Below are 13,607 nucleotides of genomic sequence, written 5' to 3' on the forward strand. Positions count from 1 at the left end.
ATTCTACTGTGCATCTTGTAGAGAAGCTCTAGAGATCAGAAAGCCTGAAATGAAGATACAGCAATGGTGCAAACTCTACAGTAAAAACATGCACAGATACCAGCCTCTAGCACATCTGTCTCCATTTAGAAAACACCACTTGTGTCAGAAGCACCTCAGCAGTTTAAGAACCAATCATGACTGCCTGTAGGAAAACAGTAATGGACAGAACACTCCATCTCCAGGACAACCTACTGAACAGATACAGGGCTCAGTGCACACGCAAAATGGTGCAATCATCACTTACTTTGTTGCTGCATCATGGTGTTAAGTGATGGCTGCTGGGGTTTGGAAGGCTGCATCCCAGGTACTAAATTGTCCAAACTGATATTTACACTGGGATCTGACCAAGTTGAGGGCAGAGTTTTGTTTGCATTCTTCTGGACCATCTCTGTGCTTGCATTATACAGCGGGTTGGGCTTGGGCATCATATTGTTTGCCATCTGCAGAGGCTGAAAAAGAAAAGTTTGTTGAGATCCACTTGAAATTATTTACCAATAGACATCATGACTTAACAATAAGTGTTAATTTTTCTACAGAATACAATAAAAACCCAATGAGACTTTTAGCCATGAACTTCAACTCTTCCAAAGCAGTGTTGCCACATGCTGTTCTGCCATTAGAATGGGTTAAAAGGGTATTTTGTTGGGCTGGTATCACACTCCCATATCAATATGTGGAATGAGAATGATCATCTGCAGTCAAGTTTTGAACTCTGTTTTTTTCCTCCTAATTGACCTATTAAAGATTCCAAAACCACTCTCCACTGAAGCAGGCACATCTGTGTTTTGGACAATAGACCAGTACTCACTGCCATCTACTTGAGGCTGGAAACCTAAAGCCATCCTCTACATAATGTTATGAGTATTAAAATATCACCTTGTCTTCCCCATCAAGCAGCAACACTTCACAGAACAATGAAGATCACCGCAAAGCAGACAAGCTTATTAAAGGAGGGTTTTAAAGAAAATTTGACACGTTTTTCTTTTAAGAGGCTATGCAAAGATTTTTGGACAAAGCTTTCTTACAAAATACTGATCACAACATCTGAGTGACTAAGTGTGGACTCCAGGAGTGGAATGGATTAATTTTCAAAGTTGTGATTAAGGAGAAGGCAAAGGACTAATTGAGGAAGGTCATTAGCAAAAATAAATAGCAGCATACCTGTGACCTTGACATGGGTAAACTGATGCCCACAGCATTGGAGGTCATCATAGAGAAATTCATACTTTGTGAAGAGGTCATGGTTGTCTGAGAGGGGCCCATCAAATCAAAAAGATCAGTAGAATTTGAAGCAGCTGGAGGCTGGCCAGGAGCTGGCTGTGAGCTACTGAAGAGCTCTATGGCAGGCTGTGGGGCTGTGCTGCTGAAGAGGTCTCCAGATGAAGCACTGGGACAAGGAGAAGCTTGGTTGAAGGCACTCCAGTCACCAAAGTCTCCATTTCCACTTGTTGCTGTACCTGAAGGAAATGCAGCAATGTGGGAGGAAGGAAGACAGAGAGAAGAAAGACGACTTAGAGAAAGGCACTGAGCAAATGCCATATTCCATGAACTGAAACAAATGAGAGCTGATCTGTGTCCATCCAGATTAACATCTGCAGGTAGAACCTCCATCTGGACATCATTCCCTCATGAATATTCCAACAATGTTAACAAGGTAGCAAAGGAAATATGAAACACCCATCCACAGAAAGAAGGATGTTTGATAACAGCACCTGTGGATGTGAGACCAGTAGGCACAGGTTTTCTTTATGTGAAATACGACTGAAAGAATTTAGGAGTAGATTGGAGGCTCTAGCCAAAACAACACCTAATACTTTGATAATATTAATCAACTTTTTATTTCAGTGCTCTGGTATTTTCTGAGAGAACAGTTGTCAGTAATGAGCCACTTGATAAAGCACATTCCATTATGATAAACTAAAGACAACTACTTCAAAATATGTTTATATACAATTAGGAACCCTTTCTATAAAACAATGCTGAGGGGAATAAGAAGCAGAACTTGGAAAGCAGCTTGACAGGGAAATCTTACTTGAGGTGATAAGTGCTCATGTAAAACATTAAGTCTTCTAAATTTGATTCCTGAACTAAATGCCTTGGCTTGAAGCAGAAGTTCAATCTTGGACCTAACAACTCTCTTGGCAGAAACTTTGCTGAACTCTTAGTTCATCACTTAAACTACGTTTCATTTCAATATACCAGGGGTTTTGTAGACAAGCATTTAAATTGAAACAGCAACTTAGAGCATGCTCTGTATCTTGCTGTGAAGAGCCTAACAGTATCAACTGTTTGTAGACAACTGAAAGGGTACCTATTTCAGGAGCACAGATGTCCAGAAACACAAACTAGTAAACTGAGATTATGCCATAAACTTTGAGTCAAATGGGAGATGTTATCTCCCCTAAAACCACATGTTTTTGTATTATCAAGAAAAGGGTTACTTCACAGGAGTGACAGGGGAAGAAAAGCTTAAAAAAAAAACATCTACAGGAGTTGATAAAAATAAAGCAACACCACTTAAACAGCTCTCATTGTTACATGGTGAATCTTGTTCCAAGTTTGGGCCATTTTGCAGGTCAGCTTTTTGATTATGTCACTGACACACTTGAGGTACTTCAGCAGGGTCATGAGCAGTGTCATTGCCATATGAAATGAACTTTGGGTTCTAACCAACAGTTACATTCTCCCTTGAATTTCTTCAGATGAGCAAATACTCAAACACATAAAGCTGGTGTAGGTGACTCTATTGCCAGTTTCCACTCCCTAACCTATACAATAGCTAGTCCCATAACAACCATCCATAGCAATTTTCTATGACTTTTTGCTCCCCACTCAAAAGGTGACTGCAGTACGTTTTGTATCCAACCTACCATTCTGTAAAAAGTACCAACTTTTACACTCCATGTAAATATTTATCAACATACACCTCCAGCTTTTAGTCATCTTCACCTTTACCAATACAGCAGAATTTAAAGAACAGTAGGAGAGTAAACGTTCACAAAATCCATGCACTGGCAACAACCTCAGTGCACGAACAGACATTCATTAGCTCAGGGCCCTACGAGAACATTTGCTTTGATCTCCTTCACAAAGAGAGGCTATATTAGAATGTTTCAATTAGTATTACATATTAAAAATTAAAACCTACTTTAAATATTCCTGATAGATAAGTAAATGCTGAGTGTGCTGCTTCTATGTTCAGACCTGTACACTGAGCACCAATAATGGAAGTGGGGGTAAAAGGGGTAAGGCTTTTCCCCTTCAGTAGAACTTCAAATATTATTAATCAAGAAGGAAAGGATTTCTAGAGGGGCTTCTGCTGTTCAGGAATGATTAATCATTTCACAGGACCCCTTGTCCCTTGCATAATGGTGATTGGAATAGATTAATCATGTTAATGCAGATAAAGGATTGTATCAATTTAGACTGTATTAACACAAATTATTTGCATAGTAGGCAGCTTTGTGTTTGCAAAACAACTTGGTTTTGACTGAGAAAGCCTATAAAAAATTAGAGCAGCTCTTTCCTGCCAAGCAAATAAAAGGTGTATTAACTAATCTATGCCCAGCACAATTTTCCTAAATGCAGAATAAAGGAAGAGATAATAAATATGCTGACTAAAAGCTGGCTCACAGGTAGTTTTGCTGATCAACCTCTTTGCCATTCTTTTCTCATTCTTGACTTAATCCTGCATCCTTGCTGAGAACCTCCAGCCACAAGCACCACTACTGCCCAAACTAACTGCACGGAAGCCAGCCAGCTAGCTCCTTTCACTCCAGCACTGTCCTGTCTGGGTAGCTCTGTAGGCTCCCAAAAACACTCCACCAGAAGAAAGTGTTTTTCAGTTGGTGGCCCTGTGCATATACTAGCTTGTATGTTGATAACTTCTACTAACATTTTTCTGAAAAAAAAGTTCCTGAAAAGTTTCAGGTCCGGTGAGACACGTGCTGTGCCAGACAGCAGCTATCTTCTTCCTTATTCAAGATACCACTTGTGGTCCAGTTAAATAAACAGTTTGCCCTGGAAAGGGAAATGACTCTCAAGAACCCCATGTGGCATCTCTTCCCCTCCTTCTGCCCTTAAACAGCATTTCAATCTGTAAATTAATCCTACCTTGCGATGACGGGAAACTTGCTGAGGCAGCAGCTGAACTAAAATCAGCAAATCCTCCAAACGGGTCAGTTGATCCACCTAGAAACAGAAGGAACTGCTGTTACAGGATTCTGCAAAGATCCACTGCAACAACTGCATGTGGGATTTATGAAGAAAACCTGTTCTGTATGTGGGAAGATGGATTTATGGATTCTACTCCCTAACTTGGCACTGGTTTTGTTGTCCATCACCATACTCTATTTATACAAGCCCGAGAAACAATAAACTGGATTACTTCCAACTGTCTTGCAGAGCCTGCAATTTTGTTTTCCTAGGGAAGAACTAAAAGATGCAAGTGTTCACTATGTCTAAAAATGAATTTAGAGAGATTAAAAAGGTTTAGAAGGTTTTAACAAGTGAAAGATGCTACTAGTTTGGCAGTTAGTAAAATTAAAGCATAACTTCATAAGTAATAAAGCGTAATATATAAAAGAAAGCATATTATAAAAAAGGTAAACTTTCTTCTTGCAAAAAGTTAACGTATTATGCTTACCATGAAAAATTACATGTCGCCTTATATTTAGTTTTTGTGTTACTTAAAGCATGAATGATTCTGCAATGTTCTTGAATTGGGATTTCAAGGACAGAGATTGCATTTCTGTTCATTTTTTTATAAGTTTGCTTCCTTTCTAGAGCAGGAACATTAAGTTTCCCAACCAGACATTTGTATACAGCACATAAATTATTAACTTCTGAATAGAGCACAGTAACAATTTTTCAGTAAAAAAAATACAGCCAAGATATAAAAAGAAAAGAAAGATTTAAGAACCATACTGGAAGGCTGTTTTTTTAAAAAAATAAACAAATAAAACCAAAACTGTTTAAAAAAACATCAAATTATCCTTGCTATTGCTTTAAAGTAGGTATTCCACCGACCTGAGCAGGCTAAGAATTGACCTTATTTGTTTGTCCTCAAAGGGTTCACCTCCAAGCAGTCCCACCCTTAGAAGAGTCTGCAGCAGTTCTATTATTTTGCTTTTAGTGTTATGCGTACATTATATAGGTTACATCACAGCTGCTTAGCCTGCAGTGCTTAGAAACTAGCCAGGTGGGACTGGAACATCTGTGCTGCACTCAAACACCACCAGGGACAGCTTCCAACATCTGGTGCCATTTCTGAATTGTCTTATCGCTGCAAGACATTCTGCCCCATCTGCTACTCTCAACTGGGTTAATTAAACTAGAACCATCTCCTTTTTAATAAATGGCTAGCAGTAATAAAAGGAACCATTCACTTTCTGATACATGTGTACTTGTATTTCTTTTTAATGTTATTTTACTGTAGACATTGCCAGGAAGGCAACTGTTCTTCCAAGGGGAAATGTCTTTTCTTGCCACATGTGTAGTGTATGATATAAAACATAAGAAGGGAATGCAGGGAGGGTCTCTCTGAATTTTCCACCTTTTCAAGAGGGAGAAGGTTTGACTAAAGTCATGACATTTCTTCAACATAAATTCTGAAGTGATCCAAAAAGCATTTTACATGTGTTTATATACAAGTTTTATACTGACTGCAACCTGAGAATGAAAAAAGTTAAGATGAGCCAGTGAAATATCAAGCTAAAACACTGTTCTGATCATGTTTACTCTGTCTACTGCAATGAACATTTTCAAATATTTTTTTCATCACACTTATCCTTACAGAGTTCCGAACAGGTTAATGGTTTCAAGGTTTATATCAGAATGAACAACACAGATGACACTCTCAACCACATCCTCAAAAAAAAAAAAAAATTAAAAAAAAAAATCAATGTTCTCATGCTATGCTTGTTATCCCTGGGCTGTTAGACAGAGTCTCCAGGGATTAATTTAATTTTAAGAAGAGAACTAGGTTCAAACCCAAAATAACCCCTTAACATTTTCAGTCAAGTTTTCCTCTACCTCTATTGCCTGTTTTCAAATGAAACAGAGTTCCAGAGAGGTGGCAGAGCTTAACCTGAATACAGAACCTCTTTAAAGAAAGGTACTAGCAGCTAAGATTAAAGAACTTAATCTCCAGTAACACCAAAAAATTACTGCCAGCAGGTCTAACCACAGATTCTACATCTTCTCCAACAGATGGATCCTTTATGACAACCAGCTATGCCCCTCATACACAAACTGTGTTTCTTTAGCAATGTGTAACCCCCTGCACCTCACCAACATCCTTCCACATCTCTGCACCTGAAAATACACAGGGAAGCAAACTCTGAGTTCCCTGAATTCACATGACTTCCCTGCCAGTTCCTTCACAGGACAGATCAAAGGCTGCATCTGACCTTTTCCCTGTGTCTTGTCTGACACTGGTAACGTTCCCACACCCTGTGCTGCAAGGAACAGTGGTCATAACAAGTGACCTGCACGTGAAGGACAGTGCTAATCTTCTCAACATGAGCCATCCTCAAAGATTCCCATGCGAGATCTGTCACTACAAATGAACCCTTTCCATCTGCCTCCCAGGTCAGCAAAGGGGTTATTTAGCAGGCCCAGCTGGTAATATCCCTCCTTTCTCAATACCATTTCTAAATGCTGCTTTGGAAAAAGAAGAAAAAAGGTAAAAAGAACAAAGGCTTAATACAGCAAAGAACCCAATACACTGCAATATGGAAACTGATACACTTCTGTTTGAAACACAGGAAGGCTCAATCTGAAGTGGAAACAACTATTCTCAATGTGATTTTACTTTAAGAAGTAAACATAATAACATACACTTATGTATATAAATAAAACCAAAACAGGCTCTAATCTCTTTTCCTATAAGAATTGGATAGAAGTTTCAGTATTGATTTGGGGTAGTTGTTCTAATCCAGGATCTTGAAATTCCACGGAACTGTGTTCAACTCCAGTGTACAACCAACACCCTTGTATATGAAATTAATAAAATAGAAAATAATGTGTAATAAGTTGTTCTGTAAATTTGGGGGCATTTGTGCATTAAGGAACAGATGTATGAAATTTAATTTTATTTCTTAACCATTCAGAATTAACACATTTCAGAACAGACATAAAATCTACTTTCCCAAAACCACAAATGAACAAAGTTAAACCAGAAATAAAAAAAATACCAAGATAGATCTCTGATCCTAAACAGCCATAACAATTTCTCTCTCCTCCAACAGAGTTTAGATCTAATTTATATTTTATTAAATACTTACAGTTGTAGCATTTTGATAGCCTAGTGATGAAAGGAGCTGCAACACAGAGTGCCCATGATATTGGCTTTGCTCATACATTATAATAAAACCCCTAATGTGACATGTCAGAGGGGTTCCTGCTACAATACACCCAGAAGTGGCATAACTCCAGGTACAAGTGAGTAAGAGTGGACTTCACCTATGCATGAATGCAACCATCTTGCCACACATTTGGCCTCCAACCCCTCTGAACTGCCCTTGTGTGGTACCATCTCTTGTGATTTTTACATTATCTTTAAAACAAAGACTGGAGCCGAGTATCTGTCATCCCCAAGATACACACACACACACACTTCTGCAAACAATGTGAATGTGATCCCATATATAATAAGAGAATTTATTTGCTTATTTGTAATGGAGAGAAGTTACTTGAAAAGTTTCTATCTATAAAAAGTCTCATGCTCATGTTTTATTTGCTATTCAAAGTGATATTGAAAAAAAGATACTCTACCCACAGTTAACTCTCTCCCAACTGTGCCACTAGACCACCAGTGCACAGAAGTCCTTTTTCGACTCCATGCTACCCACAATCAAAACTGTCAGTATTATGAACCTGTAAGTACAATAACAAGTCATTACAGTTTCAGGTTTTGAAAAGCAAACCACCAAATCCTGAACTATCAATCCTGCATGCAATGCTTTGAAATTTAACCCACTCCTAGAGAGAAGGTGCATTTTGAGAGCATAAATTCAGTCCACATGGAGGTTCACAGACTCAAGATTCAACTGCACATTTAGAGAGTGAAGGGATGTGTTTTGCAATGAATAATTTCATTTTAAGGTAGCTGTTTATTTTTGGTATAAGGGTTAGGATCAAGCAAGTGCCAAAATAAGATAAAGAAACTAGTTTGCCATTTGCATTAGATGAAAGCTTATATGAAGATGATCCATTTCCAGCTGCCTAACTTTTGAATTGCACTATGAGAAATGCTTGAATGTGAATGGATTGCACTTGCTTTTAGAGTTAATTATAAATAACTGCATTACAAACACGGTTTCTGACAGACTGATCTGGTAGTTAATCTTTAAGCTGCTAACAGTTATTAGTTCCATGCAACAGCACATACAGCACCCTGCTACAAAAGATTCTAGGCAGCTCTAAATTTTTTGAGTATTCATTTCTCAATTTGTCTATTACTCTATCTATAAAACAACCAAACCTCTCCTCAGGAATGGTTCAAAATATGCATTAATAAAACCACAATGTATCTACCTGTTGAGGCTGGTTGGCTGGCTCCATCAAACAACAGATCAACCAGGTCATTAGATGACTTGCTGCCAGAGGGTACAGAAGCCTGAAGAAGAAATCACACAACAGATCTCATCTTGTGATGTCATAATTCATATTAAAAGACAATGAAGTTTTCTGGGCTTTTTGAGTGCTTTGTTTTGGAGAGACAGTAGATTTGTCTTTGAAGCAAAGAATCACTGACACCTGGCTAAATTTCAAACCAAATAGTGAACAGCTAGTGGCTCAGTTGTTTGTTTTTTTTCCTGATAACTGAAGAACTTGGTAACTTGTCAATAAGTATGTGGGTTCAGAGAATCCTTCACACTTAGGGCAAGATTTTATCTTTGCTTTCCTGAAGAGAGTAAAACATAGTGATGGCTCCATTAAAAAAAAAAAATCTAAATCTTAAAGCAATCACAAAAAGACATTCTGTAATTAAACTGTTGCATTGCCTTTGAATACCCCAAACATTTTTTATAAATTAGTTCCTTTAATGGCTGCACCACAAAAAAAAAATCCACCCTAAACCAGAACTCATCTCAGAGGTTAGAAAAAAAACTTTTCCAAAGTAATGTTGCACTGTGCTCTGCTGCCTCACCTTTGCAGTTGGCTGTGCAGTATGAGTTGCAGCATTCTGTTCTGGGCTTGTTTTATCCCCTGTATAATGTGCTGCTGCTCCCAAGTCAATAGTTTTTGAAGGATTTGCTGTGCGTTTGTGTCTGGTCGTGGTATATTCTGTAGCTTGTGTGATATGAATGTGTTTTGTTGTCACAGTCTCCTCTTCATCTTTAAATTCAGCTTTGGGAGATTTACCTCTTCTTGATTTTTCCTCATCACTGTCACTAGATGCAAAACAAAAGCCAACAGGATACCATTTGTGATGAACTTCTCAGTTACTTCAGTGGACGTTTGGCTTAAGTTACAAGAGTTTTACTGCTTCTTTCCACATTTTGAGAAAGGAAATGTTTTACCCCTACATAATGCATCTACATAACACAGCATTGCACCTACTGTACAAAAGCAATGAAGAAAAGCAAGTTATTTTGTTAAACATTTAACTGCAAGTCCATGGCAGAGGATAACAGGAAATCAGTGTTTTAATCCAGCACATTTAATTACCTTTTGACAGGAACTCCCCCACACCTTAAGTAACAATTCAGCAACAAAACATTAAGCTGCCAGGTCTGCTCAGAACTTAGACCAAGAGACAGAAAGCAGTGAACCAAACACAGGTATTATCTTTCAGATTTCAAGAATTCCATTCTTATTTCAACACATTTCCCCTCCCAGACAAACAGGCTTTTATATTCTTTAAAATGTTTGTGAAAAAAGCATGTTTACAGAACTATGCAAAGCAATGATACTATTCATTTTCTATCAGAGAACACACATTTATTCTTAAAATAAACAAAAGTGTCACCATTTTAGGCAAAACACTTTTTAGATGTCACTACATAATATTTGTTAAATCTGTTACATTTCCTACTTTTGTATTTTAAGTCTTTCACAAACAAACCAATTGCTCCCCCACCAACAGTCAGGTTGCCTGTTATCATCAAGATTAGATTTGTACCTAACAGTGAAAATTGCTGCAGAGGAAGCTTCAATATATTTAAGTGTATTTTGAAATAATTCCCTTAACAACATGGTTGAAAGTGGAAGGTTTTTGAATTTTAATAATGCATTAGAAAACTAAAAATGCAAAATTTAAGAAAGGCTGCCCCTTTGTCAGTGGGAATATGACAAGAGCTGGAATATACTCTGGAGGGCAGCCTTTGTTCTCTGTTAACAATAGTGGGCTTTCTGGAATACACTGCATGTGTCATTTCCTCTATGCATATGACCTACTCACCACTGGGGGTGGCTCAATTCATTAACATCAGTGAATACCAATGCTCACTCCTTTTTTCAATTTTTACTGTTTTTAAAATAAAAATATCCTAGCTGCTAGCCAACCTAGTGACTCCTGGCATTTGCTTGAGCCTCACAGAGATATGTGAGCTCAAATGGCACCATCTAACCTTGTCCTTCCACAGCACTTCAACCCTGACTTAGAACAGCAGAGAACTGCTTTGGGTCTCTGCAGCCAGGCTACCTACGTGCACAAATCCATCAGAGGGGCCCACTAACCACATTTTCCTTCGTGACATCAGGATTTTAACACAGGCCCCTGGAGAAGGTAGATCCACATGTGTGTACATTAGCATGGTACACACAGCACATCCACCTGAAAAGCCTCGGAGGAGCGAGGAATGAAGTTGCCATTTAGGGGCAGGGCAAAAGTATCTAAGACCAGGACAACCACAACTAATAGTCAGCCTCTACAAACCTGCTGACATGCATTTCTTGTCAACATTACAGAGTTTGTTCAGTCCATACCAACATTCTGTGTATTGAGGAAGTCAGTGACAACCATCAAAGTCTGATCAACGGAGCTATTGCTACTGAACTGGTAGAGATTCATCTCAGTAATGGAAGAGTTAAAAAAAGTGAATCTTCGGTGCTCTAAAGCGAAATAAGTGTCTAAAAGCTTTTGAGAAAAGAAATAAAATATCTATGCCAGAAAGCAGGACAAATATTACAATACTCAATTTTCTATGACAACTTGTGCTGCTTCCAGACTGTCTCAGGAGATCTGGTTTTTTATGTTTCTTTAATGGTCAATTAACCAAAAAAAAAAAAAAAAAGAGAAGAAACACTTCGCATTAATGTTCCCTGTGTGTTTACTGCGTTCAGAAGAGTAAAATTGCAGTGATACATTGGAGAATTGAAGAATGAACTTAATAATAAAAATTATACCTAGTATTGCACCAAATAATTTAAAAAAACCCAAAAAACTTCTGGAAAGGAAATACATGGTTGCAACTTCCAGAAATTGAAATATGGATACACATTCTTTTTCTTTGCCTTGAGGTTTTTTTGAACAACCTTCTTTGAGACATTAAAATAGTTTACAGATAGTTTGAGACTATCTGAATTATACCTTGCTACAAAAGTAGACCTTTACATGGAAGCTGCCTTTAAACATGACTGTTGCATCCTTTTATAGGAATACTAAAAGTTTTGTTTCTTTTCCATTATTACCTGCATCAATCTTTCTGAATACTAAAGAAACAAGGATTGATGAAGTTTAAGAATCCCTATGAAAAAGATGTAATTTTTCAAAAGAACTTCTGTACATCTGCAGGTAATTTATGAAATAAAACTTCAGCACACAAGCTTAGACTCAAGGCAGCAACTGCTTTATTTGCCTAAGACCTAAGAAGGATTATGAAAGAAAATTGAAGGTTTTCAACTCTGTGGGGTATGTTTCTGGTTTGCTTTACTTCTGAGGGATATATTACTGGAAAAAGAATCTAATCCCCCCACAGCAGTACTAGCATTTTTCTTCCAAACAACAACAACAAAAAAAGCAGACTAGGCTCCTCCAGAGCTAGCTGAGGGAGCTGCAGTTGCACTGAAATCTACTGTAAACCCAAGCCAGCCACATCACAGGTTCTTAGTTACTTAAAGCATTTTTTTTTCCTTCTATGAAAACTACAAACTTTAAAAGTATCTGAAATCCAGAAGCTTGGCCAAGTTCTGGTGTTTATATTGGAGGTAAAGTTTGTGTCAATCAAATCCCATTAACCACTGTGAAGATGTGTAACTCATGTATTCATGTGCTTTAAGACCTTTATTGGCTTTACAGTATGAAAGTAATAATGATTTATAAAGCCATTAAGATAGAAACAATAGAACACACAACAGCAGATTTGCCAGCTGAGCAAGTATCACCATTTAACCACTTTTCCAAGGGAAATGGCAAGTTAACTCAATGTCATTATATAGCAGCAGGCTACAAATAAACTAGAACATTTTTGGAGGCTTCTTTGTTTTTAGAATAAAAATTTGCTGAAGTGTGAAAACACAGAAATGCATGGATTTCACCAAGCATTTACAAGAGCTTAAGTCACATGAAAATTGAAAGTCCATGTTTCTAGTCTGTTTCAATATTTAACTTCATGCAAAATACAGTATTCTGTTCATATAACATGAATAACAAGGTTTGTATTTACAGTATCTCTAAGTATAAACAGACAGACATTCTAAGACCTCAAGTTCAGTCTTCTCAGATCCTTTGATGCCTCCTGTAGAAAGAAATCCCTTCATTTCAACACTGATAAAATACATTCCAAAAGGAAATTTCAGGCTAGCAGCTGAAGCAATGTTAGAGAAGCCATGCTCCTGCCACCTGCCTTCCTTCTTATAGCAGGACAACCAGCAGCTACCAAATTGGTTTTGCTCATGTATGTCCCAACAAATCCTCCTCTTTTTTCAAGTCCTGAGTTTTTTATTTTTTAAAATTATCAAGACAAATACCATACCTGACACCCCAAAAAATGGAAAAAAAATATTAAAAAAGAGGGACAGGGGTTACCAGAGCAAACCGAAAATGAAAAATGCATTCTTAGCCAGAGAAAAGGAGGGGTGTACCTTGGGGTAGAGATGTACAGTGGAGAAGTCCTCAAAATAAGCTGCTTTTTATAAAGATTAGACTGCAGAGAAGTCTGTCTAAAACACTGGAAGGTGCAAGATTTTTTCTATCAGCACAAGTAAGAGACCAGGAACCATCCAGAAATAAAGCGAAGGAAATAAGATAAAAAATTGTTTACTGTACATCCTCCACATGAAATGTGGACAGAGAGCTTTAGAGATGATGTGTGGCAAGCTGCTTTTGAAAGGTAAGTACAGAAATGCACACAGCAATATACCATTGTTCAATCTGAAATTGTTTCCTTTTCTTCTGATCCCATCTCTTTGTAGTTTATTGATAGGAAGTTCTAAGAGGGAACCCTGATGTGTGCAAAGAATATCAGTTTTATGATTTATTAATGCCTTGGCCAAGAGGACTCTACTGCCTTTTTCTCAGAAATGATACCATTATAATTTTCTTTTTTCCCCATGCAAAATTGCTTGAATTTCATAATACAGACACGAGTTTGCAAGTGCATGTTTGGCCTTTATAC

At 37.7% G+C, this 13,607-nt stretch overlaps 1 protein-coding gene across 1 annotated transcript in view; it reads right to left on the minus strand.

Annotated features, from left to right (window-relative positions):
* CLINT1 (clathrin interactor 1) overlaps nucleotides 1-13,607 on the minus strand; it is a 45,626-nt gene that overhangs the window by 1,943 nt on the left and 30,076 nt on the right. Inside the window, exons 7-11 of the mRNA XM_051631530.1 lie at nucleotides 9,197-9,440; nucleotides 8,581-8,662; nucleotides 4,156-4,233; nucleotides 1,204-1,499; nucleotides 287-491 (exon numbers count right to left, since the gene is read on the minus strand). Coding sequence (XP_051487490.1) covers nucleotides 287-491; nucleotides 1,204-1,499; nucleotides 4,156-4,233; nucleotides 8,581-8,662; nucleotides 9,197-9,440 — 905 coding nt within the window. The remainder of the gene's footprint in view (nucleotides 1-286; nucleotides 492-1,203; nucleotides 1,500-4,155; nucleotides 4,234-8,580; nucleotides 8,663-9,196; nucleotides 9,441-13,607) is intronic.

This window comes from Apus apus, chromosome 13 (assembly GCF_020740795.1).
Source record: "Apus apus isolate bApuApu2 chromosome 13, bApuApu2.pri.cur, whole genome shotgun sequence".
NCBI lineage: Eukaryota > Metazoa > Chordata > Aves > Apodiformes > Apodidae > Apus > Apus apus.